Source organism: Syngnathoides biaculeatus, chromosome 13 (assembly GCF_019802595.1).
Source record: "Syngnathoides biaculeatus isolate LvHL_M chromosome 13, ASM1980259v1, whole genome shotgun sequence".
NCBI lineage: Eukaryota > Metazoa > Chordata > Actinopteri > Syngnathiformes > Syngnathidae > Syngnathoides > Syngnathoides biaculeatus.
In genome coordinates, this window is record NC_084652.1 from 11,177,740 (window position 1) to 11,200,832 (window position 23,093).

The 23,093-nt window shown below is 44.0% G+C and overlaps 2 protein-coding genes across 2 annotated transcripts in view; one reads left to right on the plus strand and one right to left on the minus strand.

Annotated features, from left to right (window-relative positions):
* Positions 1–5,246, minus strand: LOC133510431 (midnolin-like). The gene is made up of 7 exons (XM_061838314.1): positions 5,101–5,246; positions 4,549–4,642; positions 4,399–4,458; positions 2,006–2,452; positions 1,826–1,925; positions 1,094–1,291; positions 1–961 (listed from the first exon to the last, which is right to left on the minus strand). Exons 1-7 carry the CDS (start codon positions 5,244–5,246, stop codon positions 792–794), a joined length of 1,215 nt encoding a protein of 404 aa, XP_061694298.1. The 3' UTR covers positions 1–791.
* LOC133510430 (voltage-dependent calcium channel beta subunit-associated regulatory protein-like) overlaps positions 5,176–23,093 on the plus strand; it is a 24,204-nt gene continuing 6,286 nt past the window's right edge. Inside the window, exons 1-10 of the mRNA XM_061838313.1 lie at positions 5,176–5,294; positions 13,068–13,184; positions 16,842–16,913; positions 19,373–19,518; positions 19,680–19,741; positions 19,822–19,984; positions 21,354–21,534; positions 21,636–21,749; positions 22,421–22,619; positions 22,717–22,918. Of these exons, the coding sequence (XP_061694297.1) occupies positions 16,866–16,913; positions 19,373–19,518; positions 19,680–19,741; positions 19,822–19,984; positions 21,354–21,534; positions 21,636–21,749; positions 22,421–22,619; positions 22,717–22,918 (1,115 nt within the window). The 5' untranslated portion in view covers positions 5,176–5,294; positions 13,068–13,184; positions 16,842–16,865. The remainder of the gene's footprint in view (positions 5,295–13,067; positions 13,185–16,841; positions 16,914–19,372; positions 19,519–19,679; positions 19,742–19,821; positions 19,985–21,353; positions 21,535–21,635; positions 21,750–22,420; positions 22,620–22,716; positions 22,919–23,093) is intronic.

Below are 23,093 nucleotides of genomic sequence, written 5' to 3' on the forward strand. Positions count from 1 at the left end.
CACTTTATGAACTCAATTTTACTTTCCGCACAAAGTGGCTGATGTGTAAATATTGATCTAAATAACTAGTTGGATTACTTTTCACATGAGATGGCTGTTTATGGAAATATGGACTCAAGCATTGCAGCACAGTGTTAAGGTGTTTCAAACATCTGCCTCACAGTCCCGAGGTTTGGGATTTGACTTTAGGCTCCAGCTTGTTGATTTATCAGAGTGTTTAATGAAATTGACAACAAGAGTCTGTCCAATTCCAAATTAATTTCCCGAAAAGAATACATATCTTGAGAGAACACTCTAGACTACGTGCTATGCTATCGCTGTTATTAAATAGACTTTGCATAGAGATCAAACACTGTCCTGAAAATATGATCGAATGTGTTTCCTTGCTCTGGAAATCAAAATTCTTATTTCAGTTCATCGCTACTGTACTCATTTGGGTCAAAAGATGGTAATCCAAACATTCCTTGGCCTCTGTTGGTCTCTCTGGATATATTTTATAATCACTTCCTGGTGAGCAGTGGAAAAAAAAAAAATTAACCAAGCAAGAGGCTTACTCATTTTTTTTCATTTGTTTGTGTGTTTGTTTGTTTTTAATCTTAATTGTATTGGGAAAATCTGTTCTTCTCAGTTATGTTTATAAAGGATCATCAACGTCGATATGTTGGAATTAAATCACCCAAACTTTTTTGCTCAGTCATTTCTTTTCATTATTCAATAAACAGTAGCATCCGCACAAGCGATGACGTCCAAAGCGACTCCAAGTCCAGTCATCTGGCTCGTTGCCGTAGAGATTAGGGACGATGGTGACGCCGATAGGGGTGACCTGGTCGTGAAACTTGGGAACCGTCGTGAGTTCGCCTGTGCTGACGTCGGCTGACCATTAGAGACTGCAAGTGCTTTAGTTTGCAGTGCAAAGTCTGATTCTCTTGGGAGTTTGTGAGAAATGGCTGAGCCTCTTCAGCTGGAGAAAAGAAAAGCAAAAATATTTCCCTTTACAATCCACAGAATAGCAAAGAATATTTTTTTTTACACATTTATACATAATCTTAGGTTAACCCTAATCTAATGACAGTGCAAATTTAACCAAGGTCACCTGGAGCCTCCCTGGGGGGCTTGGTACTCTGTTTGTGGTGGCGCTCCTGAATTGGACCGTCAGAACCTGGACAAAGGGACGACAGAGCCCCCTGGTGGTGTGAGGCAGCTCTGAGGAGGTCATTAAGGATCTGCAGAATCATAGCGATGCTGCGGCCTCGAGGGCTGACGCCGCTCTGAATGCATGGAGCCAAAGTGCCTGGTGGGGGATTAGATTGGATTTTACATTCCATACCATTTATGTGATTTAAAGTAATTTTATGGAATTCATGAGTTAAGGGGGCGGCACAGTGGCATAGCTGGAAAGCGTTGGCCTCACAGTTCTGAGGTCCCGGGTTCAATCCCGGCCCTGCCTGTACCTGCATGTGTTTTCTCCGAGCTCTCCGGTTTCCTTCCATATCCCAAAACCATGCAACATTTATTTGAGACTCTTAAATTGTCCCTAGGTGTGATTGTGGGTGCGACTGTTGTCTATCTCCAAGTGCCCTGCGATTGGCTGGCATCCAGTTCAGGGTGTATTCCACCTTCTGCCCGTTGAGAGCTGGGATAGGCTCCAGCACCCCCCGCAACCCATGTGAGGATAAGCAGCAAATAAAATGGATGGATGGATGGATGGCTAAATATATATATATATTTTTTTTCGTTTTTTTTGTTTAGTTTGTTTTCACAAGACTCAGTCATTTCAACATTTCTTCTCCAGTGAAAAACTCCCACTTTTTCAAACAGGACTTACCAGAGAAAGTTCCAGAGAATACTCCTTGAGAATGTTTGGCAAAACTTTCTATCACTGCGCCTGGTTGCTCGATCGCTTCAACAGCGGAGGAGGGAAAAGACTGAAAAATATCAACGACAGGTTTATAAACAGTCTCTTCCATCCAAGACAGGACAACGTATCCAAGCCAACGGGGCCGACCTCTTTGAAGGTGGAGGCTGGTAATGGACTCCGAGATGGCGCAATGGAGTCATCGTTGTAGGAGACCGGCGTCGTCGCTGGTAGTGGGCAAGTGGAGCGGAAGGAGGGCATTGAAAGAGCGGCGTGTGGACGTGAGCGATGCGCTGTTGCTCGGCGGCGGCGGTCCATCGAAAGAACAGCTTGGGGCTCAGATTGCATAGAGCTGGCAGAGTATGCGGCTGGCGGAGAATACGCTGCCGAAGTGGTGGTTGTGTGAGTGGGGGGGCGGCTCGAAGCAGACTGGCCCAGGTTGACCTCTGCGGGTGGGCTACTAATAGCTTCAGAGGCTTTGTTCGGCTGCAGTTTAGCCACATCCTGAGGAGTCAACTGGAGCTGCACGTGCATCGTGTGGGCCCCCATTCCCAGTTTAATGGCTAAAGGCGAACGACCGGACAGGAAGTTGCTGATCTGTGTGATTGTCGAGAAAGAAACAGTTGAAAGTTTGAGAAACTTGCAAAGTCACATTGAGCCAGAAACTTAAAACTAAATGGAATGCTTTGAATTGCATTGAAACCTTATTAGCAAGGCACAGTCATTCTACTAGTAGTAGAACAAATGTATCTTACGAGTAACTTTTTTTTCCCACAACTGTAACACATTTCTACACACTTGTAGGACAACTACGTTTCTAGTCAGGCAAAACAACTACTGGGCATTTTGGTCCGACGAGCAGGTTAACACGCCTCTGCAACATCGCATGGACAATCGGGGACGGTCCTTCTGAATTGGTAGACTGGGGTGGTGGTCCCCCTTTTTAAGAAGGGGGACCGGAGGGTTTGTTTCAACTACAGGGGGATTACACACCTCAGCTTCCCTGTTAAGGTCTATTCAGGGGTGCTGGACAGGAGGGTCCCTCAGGAAGTCGAATCTCAGTTTCAGGAGGAGCAGTGTAGTTTTCATCCTGGCCGTGGAACATTTGACCAGCTCTACACCCTGTGCAGGGTCCCAAAGAGGGTACATGGGAGTTCCCCCAACCAGTCTTCATGTGTTTTGTGGATTTGGAGAAGGTGTTTGACCATGCCCCTCATGATGTCCTTTCGGGGGGGTCCTTCGGGAGTATGGGGTCCTGAACCCCCTGATAGGCTGTTTGGTTCCTGTACGACCAGTGTGAAAGTTTTGTCTGCATTGCCGGCAGTAAGCCAGGCTTATTTCCGGTAAGAGCTGGACTCCAACAAGGCTGCCCCTTTTCACAGATTCTGTGCATAACTTTTAAAGACAGAATCTCTAGGTGCAGCCGAGGTGTAGAGGAGGTCTGGTTTGGTGGCCTCACTATTACATCTCTGTTTTTTGCAGATGTTGTTCTGTTGGCTTCATCAAGCCATGACTTACAGCCCTCACTGGAGCAGTTCACAGTGGAGTGTGAACCAGCTAGAATGAGAATCAGCACCTCCAAATCTGAGGCCATGGTCCTCAGTCGGAAAAGGGTGACGTGCCCGCTCCAGATCGAGGATGAGATCCTGCCCCAAGTGGAGGAGTTCAAGTATCCTGCGGTCTTGTTCACGAGTGAGGGAAGAATGGCATGCGAGATCGACAGGCAGATCGGTGAAGCGTCTGCATTTATGCGGCCTTTGTATTGGTCCGTTGTGGTAAATAAGGAGCTAAGTCGAAGGGCGAAGCTCTTTATTTAACGGTCGATCTATGTTCCTACCCTCACCTATGGTCACGAGCTGTGGGTCATGACCAAAAGAACAAGATCCCAGGTACAAGCGGCTCCCCGGCCACCTCCCTGGTGAGGTGTTCTGGGCATGTCCCACCAGACGGAGACCCTGGGGACAACCCAGGACACACTGGAGAGAGACTACGTCTCTCAGCTGGCCTTGGAATGCCTCGGGATCTCCCCAGAAGACCTGGATGAAGTGGCTGGGGAAAGGGAAGTCTGGCCGTCCGTGCTGAAGCTACTGGCCCTGTGACTCAACCTTGGATAAGCGGTAAAAGACGGATAGATGGATCGTAGGATCTAGGAGGCTATTTGTGCAGCACAGAAGTTTACTTTTGTGGTTCAATTGCATATTAGTAGGCACAAATTAGCACTAAATAAATTTGAACCCAATCTGGATGAAACTTGTATCCAGGAAGTAGCACACACACACGCACACAAACGCAACCTCCTGTTAAAACTTCCCATATGCTTTCTTTTTTTGTAGTCATGTTTCCCAATATTTCCTGAGTACGTCTGTGTGAAATCTGGGCCTGTTTGATTGATTATTCCGTGTTATGAATGGCAACAGGTTCATTGTAACTTCTGCCATCTAGTGGAAGACCATGTAATTGTCTTCCGTGTGACTATACATCTCTGGCATAGATCGATAAATACATTACTTGCAGTGAATATTATTATTATTATTATTTTTTACCTCACAGTCTGCTAGCCGCTCTAAAACATCCATAATCGTCTCGGCCCTGGCACCAGAACACTGCGGAGGAAAATGATTAACCCAAATGATGCAAAGTGTCACAAAGAAAATGTGCTGACACGTTTTCTGTGTGGTTTTCATTTAACTTACAAATAAAGCAGCTCCGACTGCCACTGGCACCTGTAAGGTCAGTCTGCTGCCATCGGCTACTCCCTGCTCCAGGAGTTTCCCTGCAGCTAACTGCCTACCACAACACAAGTTGGAGAGATGGTGAGTTTTTATCTGATCACCCTCCTAAAATTTTCTCTATAGAACTTTGGCTGTGATTTTCTATAGGATTTCTACATGGAAATTCTATAGGACTTGGGTCCTAAAGTTCTATAGCTCTTTAGAAATTAACTAGAAATGTTCTATAGAAAATGATTAGCAGGGCAAAAGTTGTTGTCGTGGAGTTGCATCTTGGAACTATGTTGAAGTCACTTGAGAACCTTCATTTCCTTTGCCACCCTCTTGTGGCATTTATAACTTTTTTAACACTGTTTGTAGGTTGTTTTTTTTTTTTTTTAAATATGGTAATCAGAACAATGAATATTCCAGTCAAGTACAGATACCTGAAAAATCAACTCAATATTGTAACGAAATTGTAATGCACTTAGTTGCTTCCCACCACTGGATCGCAGTATAAGAGTATCGCACGCTTACTTGTCTTTGTGCAGGAGGACGATTCTGTCCTTGTGCACGCCAAGTTGACGAGAGAGGCGAGTCCTCAGCCCGTCTCGGGTCTCTCCTCTGGGGACGACGAGCTCCAACGGGCCGCCGATGGAGCTGCAGCCGACGAACAGACGCATGCTGGAGCTGAGCTACAGACGCCGCCCCTTCTGAACGAAACAGTCCAGGTAGAGAATCTAAATCAAATACAGTACTGCCTACTTCAAGGGAAAAAAATAAATAAAAATCACGATTCTACAACCGTATGTAAATATGCAATCCTTCAAAATGGAATTCAAAGAGCCCTTTAAGCATTTAGCGGAGTAGGGGGACAAAGTGGAGCTACAGCACAAATCATCTTGACTAGTGTCGGTCTGCAGCCGCTTTACTACAGTAGAAAACGGGCTCCGGTAAGCCCCGCCCTTTTGAACTCACAGCCAATCAGAGTGAGATAAAAGTCGGCCTGCGTCGTCCGGTAGGAAGGGCTTCTTGCGACGAAGCCCCGCCCACTCGAGCTCGTTTGCTTTTCATTAACTCGGACTGTAAATTATCAATCCTTTTGGAAATGAGATTATTTTATACATTACAGAACTTTTAAACAGACAATGCTCTCAAAATGCATTGCCTAGATGAAGTACACAAACAAATGAAGTACCTATAAGCGGCTTGGAAAATTACTGTAGTACTAATAATAATCATAAAAGTAATAGTTGGCTGGTTGACATGGCCTTAAAGTAAAATCTTTTTTTTCACCCAAAACCTATGTATGACAAGTGTGATTTAAGTATTTTTGTGGTGATTATGTGCATTGTGTGTGTATTTTGGATTGCACTTTATAATGTATAATTTACTCTCAGTAATAGTGAAGGGGAAGGCTCTCAATGGGTTTACATTATTTCTTCCAATTCTTTTTTTTTTTTTTTTTTGTATTAGCAGTATACGCAGAGTTTCAGTATGGAATATTTATATTTGGGATTTTTTCCCCCCCAAGTCTTGCTTTTTCATTTCCATGTGCTAAAAAAAAAGTTCATTGAATTCACTCGTAAATCCTATTCCTGATTTTGTTGGATTTTCCCCCCTCACCGCTAATTGAGAAACTAAACAGTGATTTTATGCATATCAAGATGATCTGTATGTTCCACAAACGCCAGAGCAATTTTTTTTGTTCACTTTTCTGAATCCCCCCCAAAACCTGAAACAATTATTTTCCAGCAATAACTTGCATCAATTGTCATCTTTTGCCAAAACATATATAAGCATGATCCTTAATAAATTAACATTCATAATCCGTCCATCTAGTCGTCCCACGATGAACGGGCATTCACGCTCACATTGACACCCACGGACAATTTAGAGTCTTAAATTAGCCCAACATGCATGTTTTGGGACTGTGGGAGGAAGCTGAAGTACCCTGAAAAAACCCACACAGGCACAAGCAAACTCCACACAAGAAGCTGCAGCCGAGATTCAAACTGTGAGCTTCAGAACTGTGAGGCAGATGAGCTCACCACTCACCCATCTCACCGTATTGCCTTTCAAAAGGATTTGCCCCATTCTAAAATTCTCATTTTTCCCCTCCAAGGTTTCCCCATTTTAGGGTTTCAGATCATTAAACAGTAAACGTACAATAAAGTTTTTAAATGGTGATTATATTTATTAAGGAAACAAATGTAGTCAAAGCTACCTGGCCCTGTGTAACAAAAAAAAAATCATTAAAATATGTTTCAACCACCTTCAGCAGCAAAATGAAGCGTTTTCTTTAACTGGCAGTGATTTAGTCGCAAGTCTGTGAATACTTTGGCCAACTCTTCCTTTCATAATTCTTTCAATTCAGCAACATTGGAGGAATTTTTCTTTTCATAATTCAAAATTGGACATGGTGGTGTCTTTGGGATTGTTGTCCTGCTGCAGAACCCCAAACGCACTTCAGCTTCAGGTCACAAACTTATGGCTGAACATTCTCCTTCAGAGAGAATATTCCATCGATCACAGGATCTCATTCAGGTCCTTAAGTGGGAAAGCAGCCCCAGTCCATCACACTGCCACCAGCATGTTTGACTGTTGCTATGATTGTCTATGAAATGCTGTGACATTGATGCTAGCTGTAACTAGACACACACCTCTGAAAAAGTTGATTTCATCAGTTCTTAGAGTCTTGGGACTCATTTAGATGTTTGTTTTGCGTTTGGTTGCTATTTATCCTATCCTTTGTGACCTACTGAACGAGTCGTCGCTGTGGTTATGAAGTAATTTTTGTCAGACGGCCACTCCTTGAAAGTTGTACCATCTACCACTTTTCCGGGTTGGGTCATGGGGGAAGTAGCTTCAGGAGGGATACCCAAACTTCCCTTTCCCCAGCCACTTCTTCCAGCTCTTCTGGAGGGATCCCGAGGCGTTCCTAAGCCAGCTGAGAGACATAGTCTCCCCATCATGTCCAGGTCGTACTCGGGGTCTCTTTCTGGAGGGAAAGCCCGGAACACCTCACCGGGGAGGCGTCCGGGAGACATCCGAATCAGATGCCCCAGCCACCTCATCTGGCTCCTCTCAATGCGGAGGAGCAGCGGCTCGACACTGAGCCCCTCCGGGATGACCGAGCTTCTCGCCCTATCTCTAAGGGAGAGCCCGGACACTCTGCGTAGGAAACTCATTTTGGCCGGTTGTATCTGGGATCTTGTTCTTTCGGTCATGACCCATAGCTCATCCCCTTAGGTGAGGGTAAGAACATAGATCGACTGGTAAATTGAGAGCTTCGCCTTTCGACTTAGCTCCTTCTTTACCACAACGGACCGATACAAAGTCCGGATCACTACAGACGCTGCACCGATCCGTCTGTTGATCTCCTGCTCCAGTCTTCATCCCCGACCCGGAGAGGGCATGCCACCGTTTTCCGACTGAAGACCATAGTCTCGGATTTGGAGGTGCTGATTCTCATCCCAGCCACTTCATACTTGGCTGCAAATTGCTCCAGTGAGAGCTGGAGATCACAGCTTGATGAAGCCAACCACATCATCTGTAAAGAGCAGAGATGCGATGCTGAGGCCACCAAACCGGACAGGTTTTCTTCATTTATGGATAATCACCAGTCGAGGGTCTAAAGTATTAGAAATGACTTTGTAAGCCTTTCCAGACTGCTAAATGGCAGTTACTTAATCTTGGGGGCACGGTGGTGCTATTGGTTAGCGCGTCTGCCTCACATTTTTGAGGACTCTGCCTGTTTGCACTCCGGTTTCCTCCTACATCACAACAACATACATTAATTGGAGACTCTAAATTGCCCTAAGGTGTGATTGCGAATGTGAATAGTTGGCAACCACTTCAGGGTGCACCCCGCCTCCTCCCTGATGACATCTGGGAGAGCCTCCAGCACTCCTGCGACCCTCGTGAGGATAAGCGGCTCTGAAAATGGATGGATGGATCTATGTCACGAGCAAAAAGCTTCGTTTTCCACTCCCAGCCAGTGCTGTCAAAATAACAAACGTGCCCTCAAAAGCCGGTCTTCAACCCAATATGGACAAAGTGGATACAAAACTGTGTCAAACACAAGTTGCTGTCAGAGGGGCCTTTGCTGGACACTCGTGTGACAAAATAAGGGTATTTTTTTTAAAGTTAAATTGACACTTTTGAAATTAGTCCATGTAAGAGAAAGTCACTCTATGGAAGTGAAATTATGGAATCCCCAAATGGGACCTTCAACAAGGGGGCAGTTATTTCTTAACACAGGACTTTATGGAAAAAAATGTTTTCTGAATAAATATGTCCATCCATTTTCTTTGCCGCTTATCCTCACAAGGGTCGCAGGGAGTGCTGGAGCCCATCCCAGCTGTCAACGGGCAGGAGGCGGGGTACACCCTGAACTGGGTGCCAGCCAATTGCAGGGCACATAGAGACAACCAGCTACACTCACAATCACACTTAAAGTGGGAATTTAGAGTGTCCCAATTAATGTTACATATTTTTGGGACGTAGGGGAGAAACGGGAGTTCCCGGAGGAAACCCACGCAGGCGGGTCCGGGATTGAACCCGGGACTTCAGAACTGTGAGGGCAACACTTTACCAGCTGATCCACCATGCCGCCCTGAATAAATAAATATATATATCGAAATATCCATCTATCCATTTTCTTTACCGCTTATCCTCACAAGGGCCACGTGGAATGCTGGAGCCAATCCCAGCTGTCAACGGACAAAAATGTGATTTATTTATTTTTTTTTTGTTCACTTTGGTTATCTTCGTGTGATATTTACATTTGTTTGATGACCTTAAATGTTAAAGTGGTGTATCGGGGGGAAAATGAGGGCAAAGCACTTTATGTCATATTCCATTTTCCAGCACAATTGCTTCTCAAGGGCAGATTGGCATTAATCGTCAGAGCGATTTAGGGCAAGATATAAAAGAGCAATATGATCTCACTGTGTAGTGTGTTCGGTAAGAACCCCCCTGGTGTGGAAAACGAGGGTGGATGTTTCTCTGAATTTTCCAGACCGTGAGAAGATGAGTGTTTCCTTTGTATTGCGCAAAACGCCTCTCTCATCCTTTGCCTCTTTAGTATTCATGTCCCAGCTTCGGCGCACAGTCGAAGCTTTTGGGGCTGCACCTGTCACGTGATGCGCGGAGGAGCCTGCGAGGGAATAGAAACGCGGCAAACGCGCGTCTCCTCGTCGGCAGCTAAAAATAGGCACACCCACGACGCCCCCGCTTTTTCCGGTCTGCGTCACTTCTTCGCTCGCTCCAACATCACCTACCTCCATGGCTCCTTGTTCGCCCCCTCGCCATCAAGTCCGTGAGACATTGCGTTAATTAATGCCCTTGCAATTGTGACGTATATACGCGCACCTACACGCGATGTTTGCGGCATTTGCCTTGCATTGAACGACCCCCACACACGCACGCGGCCCATCGTGCACATGCATGCGGTAGCTTCTTAGGAGGGAGGGGGCGAGGATGGCGGGGCTACTTTACATTCTCAGGCTCTCGCCAAGAACAATTCCACAGGATGTCCTGCTCTTCGGAGCATGCACAGACGCAATTCTGACGTCAGAGCTCAGGGAGCAAAGTTTCACACACACACACACACACCACACACACACACACACACACACACACACACACACACACACACACACACACACGCACACGCACACGCAGAAGCACACACTGTGCTTCTCCTTTGCATTCCTCCCACCTCTCCACGGCCTCCCCTTCCCAGATGTGCCCAACCCTCTGGTATTTAACACCTCGGTACTTGAAAGTTCACATTGTCAACACGATTGCACAAAAGACATCAAAATATTTCAAGAATCTTCAAAATTACTTGGAGTTTTGGTGAATTTTTTTCCCATCTGTTTCATACTTGGGTGTGTAATCAGTGCATTTTAACTATAAACAGTTAAATAGTTTTTTAAAAGACAAATCGTAAACGGCTGCGTAAGTGGTTAGTATGTCTGCCTCACAGTTCTGAGGTTCCAAGTTCAAATCTGCAGTTTTTACGTTCTCCCAAATTTGCACGTTAAGTTCACTGAAGACTGTAAACTCTCTATTATGTGGAAATATAAATATGAATGGTCGTTTGTCGAGATGCGCTGTGCGATTGAGTGGCGACCGGTCCAAGGTGTTCCGCAACTCTCGCTCAGAGTCAACTGAGAAGGGCTCCAGTTTAGGAACAGCATTAAAAAAAATGGATGGATGGATGGATGAACATGAATTTCTGGACAAAAGCTGATTTGTACTTGTGGCTGAAACGTTTTCTGCACAAATTATATTTGATTCTTGGGCTTTTCGAGCTCCTTATGAATAATTGCTATCACATGATAATCTTGAGCGATTCCAGTCGATCCCTTTCCTGGGTACTTATCAAAAAAGAAAGAAATCCATCACTGTAACCCTGGTGTATTTCATTTTTTAATTCAGCTCGCTAATTTGCAAAATGATGGATCAATCTTGTTACACATGCCGATTGCACTGCACTGCACACTTCATAGCCATACAAATCTGTATTTAATTTTTTAAACGGGTCAATTTGACTCACAACATAACAGAAGGGTTAAGACAAAAAATAGAAATGAATAATATTGAGTTGCGACTCCTTTGCTCGCAATAACTGCATCAAGCCTGTCACTCTTTGACATTACTAAATTTATTTTGTTGTTTTCTTTTTTTTTTTTTTACAATGCTGTGTTTTATTGTTATTGAACCACAAACACCAGTAAGATTTTCCAAGGAAGATGTGGATTTCAGTGTCTGCTTTCTGTGACAGGGACTCTCCACGCTTTGCTTTTTCACCACCTTTGTTTAGCATTGAAAGTGATTTACCAATTGGAAGGAATCCAAATAATTGAATTTGAAATAAGTTGGTATATTATTTTGACACAGTCAAAATAAGCCATACCATACCATATTTTACCAAACCAACTTTTTCTAGTACTTGGGATGTAATAATATGTCGATGTAAATGTGGGGAAAATCCCCCCAGCACAATATTTTTTAGTATCTACCTTTGTTCTATTTCTGAGAAAGTATGCACCCAATCATCTAACATATAAAAGTACAATATTAGCTAATCAGCGACAAGAATTTATCATTACCGGTTACCTCTACCTGACTTTGTGACGATATTAGCATGAAGCAATATTGGACCTCAATGAAACCATAGAAAATGTACTGTACACAGGTGTATCTGGGATCCTTTAAAATCGAATAAAAGTTAGCTTGTCGTCTTAAACAAAATGTAGCAGTTGTGATTTTGTCACCTATTCACTTCAATTTTGCACCAACCAAATGGCTGTTAAAAAGAATCCATAATCATTTCTGTATGTGTTTTGTCGCACTCGTGTTTCAGTTTCAGTAAAAGCAATGTCGACATTTGAAAATGAGGTTGAAGATGATGCAGCTTCCCCTTTACGAGATTTTCCATTTGGTTTTATAATCACAAAGATGGAGTCCTGTGTGATTTCTTTTGGGCTTAGTCATACTTATTGTGTCCATGTTATGTTGAGATTAAAAGTATGTGTGTGTCTATATATGCATCCGTCCGTTTCCATCGCTGCTTATCCTCACGAGGGTCACGGGGGGTGCTAGAGCCAGTCCCAGCTGTCATCAGGCAGGAGGCAGGGTACACCCTGGACTGGTTGCCATGGAGACGGACAACAATCACGCTATTTGGGAAGCAGTGTTCCTAGGTGTGATTGTTGTCAGTCTCCAGGGCAACCCGTTCAGGGTGTACCCCGCTTGCAGGGTTCCAGCACCCTCGTTATCCTCGTGAGGATAAGCGGCTCATACAACGTATGGATGGATGAAGTGAAGGGACCCAGACTCCAGTTTTTGCTTCGGGCCGGAGTGGAGACTTGGGCCGGCTCATCTGATGGCACAATGCTACCACCGTGTGGTTCAAAGTTAGACTACAAAAACGTCGTTTCATGATGACGTCCATCACTCCCACGCAATGAGAAAAATAAAAAAATAACTCCTAAAAAAAAAAATAATAATAATAATAAAATAAGACGTGTGAATTAGTGGCGCCACACTCGAGTGTCCATTGATCGATTGTAAGACGATGAATGGCACGGAGCTTTGAATGGAGGATGGAAGGGGAGGGGTGGGGGAGCCGAGGGGGGGGGGTGGCGGGGCGTGCATGGGAAGTCTCCGCCATCTCTCATCATCATCATCACAGCATCGTCAGGGCTGGTCACGTGGCGCGTCGGAAGCAGGGACGGGCGGTAGTGTGGGTGTGTCCTTTCATTCATAACTCCGGCGCATCTCCGAGCTCCCCCTGATTCAAGAATGCAGACGGGGGCAGCAGGCTGGACCGGAATCTTCGCGCCGAGGAGGACCCCCACCACCATCACCACAAGCATTTTGGTGCAGGCGCAGGCGAGTTGATGCTGATAGTTTGCTTATGTAAGAAGATGTTTGGCGGCCGTGCAGTTGTGGATCGTTGCGCTGAGCGCGATTTTGTTGCCACGCAGGCGTGCTGGGAGCAGCGCGGGCATGGGGGACGCGGGAGAGTCCAAGATGCTGACGATGAGGAGGATGAGGGTCTCCGTGTAGTCAAGGAAGCGGCTTCAACACCTTCTGCTTAGAACGTAAGCTGCAACCCACATCCACGGAGGCACTTGATACGATAGTGTGTGTCGGGTGTGCGGCGTGCGCCCACCCCACTCACTTACACGCACAACTGCTGCAAACACTGTAAGATGGTGTGCAGCCATGTTTGACACCCTTTATTCAGCCAAGGCACGTCAATTGGACCCAAAAGTCCCCAAAAAGTGGAGGCGCACTGACATGATAGTACTGGAACAATTTTATTGTTTGAATGGAAAAAGAAGAAGCAGAATATCATTGTTTCTCGTGTCACTATAAGTTACTGGCATAGATAGATGGACAAAAATGAGTTTTTAGCTAATAATAATAATAATAATTGCCCCAAAGTATCTATTTTCTTTCTTTCAATATTTATTCTTTTCTTTTTTTGTTACAGAAATTACTCTTTTCATAGATGGAGGCTTGTTTTTTTCCTCCCAAAATATGGCTTTTACTGAAAAATAAAAACAAAATGTCTGTCCTAACATGTTTATAGACTGCATGTGTATTCTCTTTCATTCTATTTTCACCCCAAAAATATTCCACTGTAATATTTTTTTCTTGAAAAAAATTGCCTTTTTTCCAGAAAATTACAGAAAAATCTTTAACTTAAAAAATTATTTTACCTTTTTTTTTGCTTTTTATGCAAGAGAAACTCAGCACTTTTTCCTCCCGTAAATATGACAGAAACAGCAAATTTAGTCTTTTAGCAAAAAAAAGTTTAAAAAAACCTGAAAAAAATCACACAATTTTGTTTGACAACAAAAGGGCAACACTTTTTCCCCCATGAAATTAAAATATCGATAAAAACAATTTATGATCATATGATGGCTACCTTTTTTGTTCTAACAAAAGAAAAACATACTTTTCTCTCACGTAAAAAAATAAACTTTATTTTCTTACGATTGTTACTTCTTTCCACAAATACGACTTTCTTTTCAATATTACAATTTTATTTTTGCACAAGTATGACTCTCGAAAAATGTGAATAGTTAAGTAAGATTTTTGGGGACCCCCCCCCCCCGACATATACATTTATTTAAAATGTATCCTTTTACCTCCCAAAATGTTCCACGAAAACCAAATCCCCCCCCCCCCCCATATGATATTATTTTCACAGGGTATCCTTTTCTTCTTTTCAGGAAAATCACCCCTTCCTTCCCCCCAAAATTTAATAAATAAAAAATGGTACAGAAATACAAAATTCCGATTTATAGTAAAAAAAGTACACATTTTAAAATGGAAAAATATTCTTTTTCCCCCCCATAAGAAAATCCTTTCAAAATGTATTTTCATAAGATTGCTTAATTTTTTGCACATTACTTTACCCCTGAAAATTACAACTTTTTTTTTTTTTTACAAAAAAACTTACTTTTATGGGGACAGATTTTTTTTAAAAAATAACAAAAAAAATTAATATAATTTAACAAATTAAGATTCTTTTTTGTGAAAGTCAAGCATTAGAAGAGATTGAGATAAGAACAATATTGAGATTTGAAATTGTGTTGTCTTTGTTGCAACTTCGCACAAATTGGACTCGCTGGTGTCAGCGGGATGGCTGCGTTCATCTGGCTTGAATCCAAAATGTTCCCTCTTTTTCACGGTGGCGTTATGCTTTGGAATTAATTCTATTCATGGAACTCAATTTTCTACACACAGGTATGCACGCAGCCAATCAGACAGCGGACCACTCCTCTTCACTCACTCTTATTGGTCAATGAGACCCATTGTGTGATTACTTTGGGAATGTTTTTTTTCTTCCCCAAACGACTGGGCCTCTATACGCATCCTTTTTTTTTTCTGCTACACCATTCAGTATTTAGATCCCTTTAGTACTAAGCCATAGGTGTGTGTCAAAAGATGGCAAATTTATGTGTCCTCGCAAATTTTTACCCATCTCAGATGCAGGATCCAAATGAAATGAGATCCCTGAATGTGTATGTTACCGTAATTCTACTCCATGTACTATTGTAGTATTTATGTTCTGACATAAATACTATTTATTTTTTGAGACAGAAGTTATGTTTTCATGACATTTCTTCCCATATTTCGTGTTTGGCAAAATAAAAGTGGCGCTATTTAACAAGTTCAGGAATTGATGTGATCTTTAAAAGAAAAACAAAATTATCCGCGACTGTGACTCATTAAGCAGAATGAGCAGAAAGTGTAGTCGTTTGTGCAAGTGCGTCCCTAACATACAGCACTGTAGGTATGGCTGAGATATTACATAAAATACTGTATTGTCTGAGTCACACGGCTGGAGAATGTGCAGCATTTTTAACCGCGTGTGTGCTATGATGGGCTTGACGTGTACATAACAATGTGCTCGGAGTGCTTCTTGCCTCTTTGTGTCTCACGCCACCACACAAACACAGAAAATCTTCTTCTAAAGACGGATTATTTGACAACAACATCTGCAATATAAGCATTTTCTTTTCCAAAAGTGACAGCTTCTGCGCGAGCGATGTCAATCCGTTACCTTCGTGGTGGCACGCTAAAAACAGATAACATTTTCGGGGGGAACTAGGAAGGTCTTAACCCCCCCCCCCCCCCCGCCTTCTAAAATAATCATCCATGTGAATATGTCCAGATGCGATTGCTCGAAAGCCTTTTATTCTAATTATTTGTCAAGCTCGGAATGACTGTAATCAGAGATAACGGCTTTAGAAGAACGTTGCGGGAAAAAACATCAACTCGCTAGTTTATATAATTGCCCTCAGTGTTTATAGCTGCCTGTGCAGGGGATTTTATATTTTATTTCATCAGACGGTGTTGACATAATCGCTCCAAAATGGTTGTAATCCAATCATCCGGAGCTCACTGGTCCATCTGCGTGGCGATGGGCAGCCCGCGCAATCGCAAATCTACACTGTTTCCTGATACAGGTGAGGCGTCGCTGGCGCTGAAAAACTAAATTCTCGTACTAATTACTAGATGCAAATGTTCTATTCGCACTCGATAGGTGATTGTTGCCAGATACTCGAAGGCGTCAACACTGTGTACGGCAAAATGGAGTTTGAAAGAGTTCGGGATAAAAAATGATTCCCCGCAGTAGGCTTGATATTGCGGAGTCAGTCCGGTACTACAGCAATCAAGAGGGCCTAGGTTCTAGGTATTGAAGGATTTGGATACAGCGCATTCCAGATACACCAGATCTGATAATAGAACAGTGGATGACCAGTACCAGAGAAAGCAGATAATAGATGGAACAGTTTCTGGAAAAATGTTGCATAACAACTTCTGGATTTGACAGATTTCTCGATACAATAAGAGCCAGATACACAGGGTACTGGAATAATTATGTATTTGATACCACTTGCTCTATAGTACAGTGGACATCTGCGGTTTGCAGTGGACAATGAGTGAGCTCGATGGTGGCTTATAATTGGCATGAAAAAACAAAACATGAATAAGAAGGCATCCAGAAAGAAAATGCAAATAAGCAGCGCGGGTTTCTGTGGTTCAGCCTCAGACTGAAATCATTTCTTTGCAAATGTACAAGACGTGAAAGGATGTACACAGGTCATTTGTACGTTCTGCCTGCTCGTGGATGAACAGAGACTTCATTATTTGTGGGAAATGTCATTTTGGTAGCAACGAAGTGAAACGGCCGCGAGAGACGATGTTGGCCGCTCTCTGACTTGGGTCATCCTCCACAGGCTTCACCCACGCTGACCTGGACCATGAGCAATGATTCGCCCGCTCTGACAATTCTGACTGAGAACCCGACCGTGAGTACCGCCCACTACGTTCACGTTAGGACAGCCTGATCTCATTCAAAGAGAATCGACGGCACCTGTGCTTTAAACTTTCTGACACGCGGCTGTCAAGAGTTGCTTTCCCGCCTCCAATAACCCAGTTGCGATTCCAGAACAGATGCAGGACGCTCGGCTCGGCTCACCCGCCGCCGGGATTGCTCATGTGGGTCCCGTTTCCATTTTTAGCCTTCGGAGGCCCTCATTTCCCCACTCATCGAGAAGCCCTCCGAAATTGAATTAACGGTCTCGCTGACATTTCGATTAGCGTCCCCGGGCTCGCTCTGGCAAGACGCACAGAGTATTAATCAGACGCAGCGCTTGTCTCTTTGTACGTGCGAGTCCATCTAGGGATAAGAATCACTGCGAGGAGGCAGCACATCCTCTGTGTTAATTCTAATCCTTATTAAATAATATGTCACTTATCTGAGCGACTAATGACACAAAGAGATTCCACTACTGTACGGTTGCAGCTGGACAAACGCAGTCGTAGAAATCAAATTTGACGTGTGAGCTTCGGTTTTACCAGACGAGATGAATGAACGTGTGAAATCCGCCCACCCATCCGTCCATTTTGTACTTTGTATCCCGTTCAGGATCTGGGTCGCGGAAACCGGAGCCCGTCCCAGCTTCCTTTGGAGTCTAGACCAATGATTACAAACGATGTGCTGACAGAAGTTATCCAATTTTGCTAAATCCATTCAATAATTATTAAGGTGCCAGCTTTGTGTTCAACTATGCTGACCCAGATTTGAAACTGAGTAAGACAATTTGTCAGTACATTAAAACAAGATAATTCTTTTTTAATTATTAACCACAGCAGTATGCCATTTACTCATGTTTTTCATTTTATTTCATTTATTATTATTATTTTTTTTGGTGGGGGCGGTGCCAAACATATCCACCGTTATTCAAAAATCTCATTGTTATTCAAAATCTTACCCTTTTCCTGTTTTTGTTCTTGGTCCAAAGCAACAATAATATTGTAGCTTTGGCACCATCTGCTGGTATTTTTGGTCCCAAGGAAACAATCTGGTGAGTTGAGGAGCTTCATTAAGACAAAAGTAGTCCTTTGGCATCATCTTGTGGCATCTAAAGGTAAATAAAAAACTTTTTTTGGGGGGGGGCGTCACTCATGTCTATATTAAGTGAGTGCCACACCAAATTAGCATGCTAGCAAGCTACAAAGCAAAGTTAGCAAACCTATTTTGAGAATTGCAGTTATGAGTCATAAAACCTTAACTCACAAAATAACTAAACAAACAAACACATAAATAAATAAATAAATAGTAATTCCAGCAGGCATCGAGTGAATAATAAGGAGCCCGACTTGAGGTGCTAAGATGTCAGCCAGCTCAAGGCTCTGGAACGCAGCGCTACACCGCATTGAAGAGGAACTATTGCACATAACGTTTCACGAGTCTCAACGGGTAACGATTTGTGGGGCCCAATCCGGAAGTGTCATGAAATGACTCAAACGAGATCAATGGAGCAACTTTATTCATGAACTATCTTCTTCTTCTTTTCCTTTGGGCTTGTCCCGTTAGGGGTCACCACAGCGTACTGCCCTATAGATTATCATAACATATTTTTATTCTACTGTCAGCATTTATCGGCGTCACGGCAAATGACAGGTTAGCACATCTGCCTCACAGTTCTAAAAGTCCCGGGTTAAAATCCGGCCTCAGGTCTGTGGGTTTTCTCTGGGTACTCCGGTTTCCTCCCACATTCCACAAACGTGCATGCGAGGTTAATTGAAGACTGTAAATTGTACATAGGTGCATTTAAAAAAAATGCAGTATCTGCCCTGCGATTTTTGACTTCAAGTAATGTGGTGACCACCATACGTGGTGGGGCAGTGCCCTTGGGGGCTCCATAGACCGCTTGTCACGGATACAGTTGTTGACTCAAATCCAGAACCTTTTTGCTATGAACCAACTGAGTATACCACAGAACCAATGCACTCCCCACCATCAGCTTTAATGATAAAAATAGTTTGTGTCAGTATTTGTTCTCTTTTCATCTTGGATGACGAGGCGCCGACGGTGTAGTGGTGCACTCGCCTGAATTTGATGCCGGCAGCGCGGGTTCAGTTCCCACTCAGTGACGGTGTGAACCATTTGTCAGTGTCTACATGTTCCCTGCAACTGACCGGCGACCAGTTCAGGGTGTAGTTCGTCTTTTACTCGAAGTCAGCTGGGATAGACTCCAGCGCCCCGCCGCCCTAACCAGGGAAGTACCGGTGATGTAAATGGACGGATGGATCATCTCGGATGCACACGTGGGTGTAGCAGATCTGCCAAGATCCGCCGCCGAGCACAAAATAGAATGTATTCATCTTTTTGGGGATCGAAACTGCAGAGGAGCATCGAGTGGAAGCACTTATGCAAAGTCTCAGACGAGTAAAAGCATTCCCGCTGGGTTTTCCCCACCAGGATGTGCCTGTGTCGACGGACCAGGTGGAAAATTATGTGCTGCTCTTGGTGCTGCTGAGTGTTTTCGCTGGGGGGACGCTGATTTTGCTCTCCCTGCTGCTGCTCTTTTGCCACCGCTGCTGCATGGGTGGGCGCCGCTACTCGAGGTGGGTGCTCCACACTCCTAGCTTCAGTTCCCGGGAAAACGCACCAAATTTGGAAATACCGGTACCTGCTTTTCATCCAAAAAAAAAGCGACAGTATCGGAAATGTACTCAGAGTTGCCGCATTGTGCGGTAATGAAGTATACAGTATGTGTCTCTTTCAGAGCTAGTGATGACCCTGAGAAGACAAACACGACTTACGTTGAAGATTCTCAGCCCACCCAAGGTTAGAGCCGCGCTATTCTCAGGTCGCAGGCCCTCCATTCACACACGTCTTCGCCCCTCCCTCGCTCATGTGTCACTCAGAGATCACCATCCGTCTGGACGAAACGGACGCGCTCTCGGCTTCCAGCTGCCACGACGGCGAGTCGGAAAGATTTGTTTCCACCGGGCTGACGGGCCGCAGAGTCTCCTTCAACGAATCCGCTCTGTACGAACAGGAGAGGATGACGGAGGACAAAGGGCGCAGGTGTGCTTCAAGTCGGGTCTTCGTACGACTAATTAGGGCAGCGTTTCCATACCTTTATTGACCTCGGTGTTTTAGACGACTCTGACAGCACAGCATCCAATAAAAATGGCACAAAAAGTAAATACTGGACTGAAATTAAAATCTTTCGAGAGAAATCTGAGCCTATTAAGATGAACACAAGTTGAGAAGCTGTTGAAGGACTACCGATTTATACACAGGTTCATTGTTCTCTCTTTAGTAGAAGAGTATGTAATTTTTCTGCCTGTCACTGTACATCGCTGAGATAGATGGATAATGGACAAATATGCTACTTTTCCTCAAAATAACAATCTCCCCCTTACTCAAATCCAAATTTATTCTCCAAAGATGTCTAATTTTTCACCGTAAACAACAAGTAGTACCAGTACTTCATTTTTACAAATACAGTGCTGTGAAAAAATAGTGCCCCCCCCTTCTCAAATTTTTACATTTTTCCATTTCCCCCAGTTTAATGTTCAAGATCATTAAACAAATATAAATATCAGAGAAATGTAACCCGAGTGAACTTAAAATACTGTTTTTAAATTGTGATTTTATTTATTCAAGAAAAAAAAAATTGAAGTGACCCTGGCCTGTGTCAAAAAGTAACTATTATAGTTATTATTAATTGGGCTGCTTAGGTCCATCAAGACCTGGACAAGTTGCTCTGGTTGATGGAACCATGAATTCTGCTCTTTAACAGACAATCCTGAAGGAGATTGTTCGGCCATCAGGTTGTGACCTCAAGATGAGGCGGACTTGGGTTCCGCGGCGGGATAACAATCCAAAACACAGCAACAGGTCAACTTCTGAATAGCTGGAAAAAAACAAAATGAAGGTTTTGGAGTCGGCTAGTCAAAGCCCAGACTTGGCCGTGGCCTGACCTTAAAAACGCCATTCATGCTTGAAAAGTCTCCTTTCATTCTGAATTGAAACAATTCTGCAAGGAAAAGTGGGCCAAAATATCTCCACTGAAATGTGCCAGTTGTAGAAAAGGCTTAATTTCAGTTTCTGATGATGGCCCAACCAGTTATTAAGTTTATTATTATTATTATTTTACACAGGCCCGGGTAACTATTTTTTTCATTCATAGATAGTATCATGATTTAAAAAAAACAGCTTTTAAATTCACCGGTATCTATTTGTACTAACACTAAACTATTGAATGTGCCAACTACACAATTAAAGACAGAGGTTACTTTTCACCCGGATGACATTCCAGCGCTTGTAACAAACTGTTCTGCCATGTGACCTTTCCATCCGAACTTCTGAAGTCGCGGCCATGCGTAGGGGTCCATTTCCCAGCGGTTGGAAATGGCTGATTTTGGACGATTTCTCCCCGCACTTTCAGATACACTCTGACCGAGGGGGATTTTCACCATCTGAAGAAAGCTCGGCTGACTCACCTCCACCTGCCGCCGGCGCCGTGTGACCTCAAGATCCTCACCATCATGGAGTGTGACTCAGCCGAGAGCAGTTCTGTCAACATCAGTGAGGTGCCAACTCCCAAACTCCCTCTCACCATCTACCAGGTAATTGGGATACATTGCTTGGTGCAACCAAGCTGCTCATTCTACTATATATTCCTACTAAAGCTGTACACGAGAATACTGCATATACTTTTGTCTCCCAGCCACCAGAGAGAAGAGTATCTGACTGGTTGGGTCAGAGACTCAGCGGAGGTTTGCCAGGAGATACACATCACTCCGTCGTCTTGGACCAGATTGCCAGGAGGGGCTCTCTGACCGTAAGCATTTCAACAATTTGTGAGAGTATTTTGGGATTTAAAATATTTGGGAGTGCCACTTATTACTTCATGGGAAGTGGTCGGTCAGTCTGTCAGGATGACTTATGGTTCCACTCGGTGGAACAGTTCTGTTCATGGTATGCTGTGGTGCAAATCAGGTCAGGTAAACCTTTAAATGGGCGTTTTCTTTTTGCGCTTTCATGTAATTCATTGTAAAACAGAAGAAGGCAGATTATTGTCAGTTTGACCAATCAGCGGACAGAAGTGGGCCTAAGGGTACAATTACGAACAGCATCCCAAGGAAGGGATACCGAAAAGTGGGATGTTTTGGAGTTTTTAGGAGGGATATTTTGAAACGTTTAAATGTATTCATGTACATCAATTAAAAACAATACCATACAGTCTTTAGTGAGCTGAAGAAAACAGAACAATCCTGATTGGTGGAATCAAGACTTCTACAAACTTTGACCAAGCTTATAGCATTTTGTGGTTTCCCCTTGGGAGCTTGGGCACACTGGACCGACTATGTTAAATGTTGAGGTTAAGAATGTATTCATGCCACTTGAACAGGTTCTTCTCTGACTGGCCTCATCATTATCAGTCACCGTGTGACAATTTGACAAAGTTGAATTCCCAATCACCTCCCTCCATCCTGTCATCTCACCGGTCAGTTGGAGGCTCTTGGGGGCAGCGCAGAGGCTCAGATTGATCACGTGATCAGGGGAGAGAGCACCCACGCTGCCGGCCAGACTTCGGTTCTACAGTTCTTGTCAAAACTGAGGCGTCACACCAGCCTGGAGGGAGCTGGCCCCTATTTCAAGCGTTGGAAATTTGAAAGGAGCCACCGGGCCGCCAGTCTCGATGCCAAAGGTTCGTGAGGGAGTGTTATCATTGAAACGGTATTTTTTTTGGGGGGGGGGGGTGTGGAAAAAGTTGTCATGTACTGTTTTATGGGATGGTCCACCAGGATCCCCAAAGAGAAGACCCTTCCAGAGACAGAGAGCAGCAAGTGAAACCACTGACCATGCTGAGGATGACTCTTCTGTCTGCAAGGATGCCACAGGGTCTTTCCCGCAAACTCCCAGCCAGACCAGTGGCCTCCAGTCTCTGTCTGCTGAGTCCCTGCCTCAACCTTCCATGAGTCCAAACACCTCTGCCTGCCTCCACAGGTAAACTTGTCATACCACACAGCAAAGGGGGTGGGGGCAAGTTACACATAAGTCTAAAGTAAGCCTTGACTTTTCAAACAATTCCCAAGTCAAGCCATGCTTGTAGTCGTATACAAGATTTTGGATTCACTGTTGATGCCAAACTGAAGTAAAACAAACATGTCCCCTACCTCTG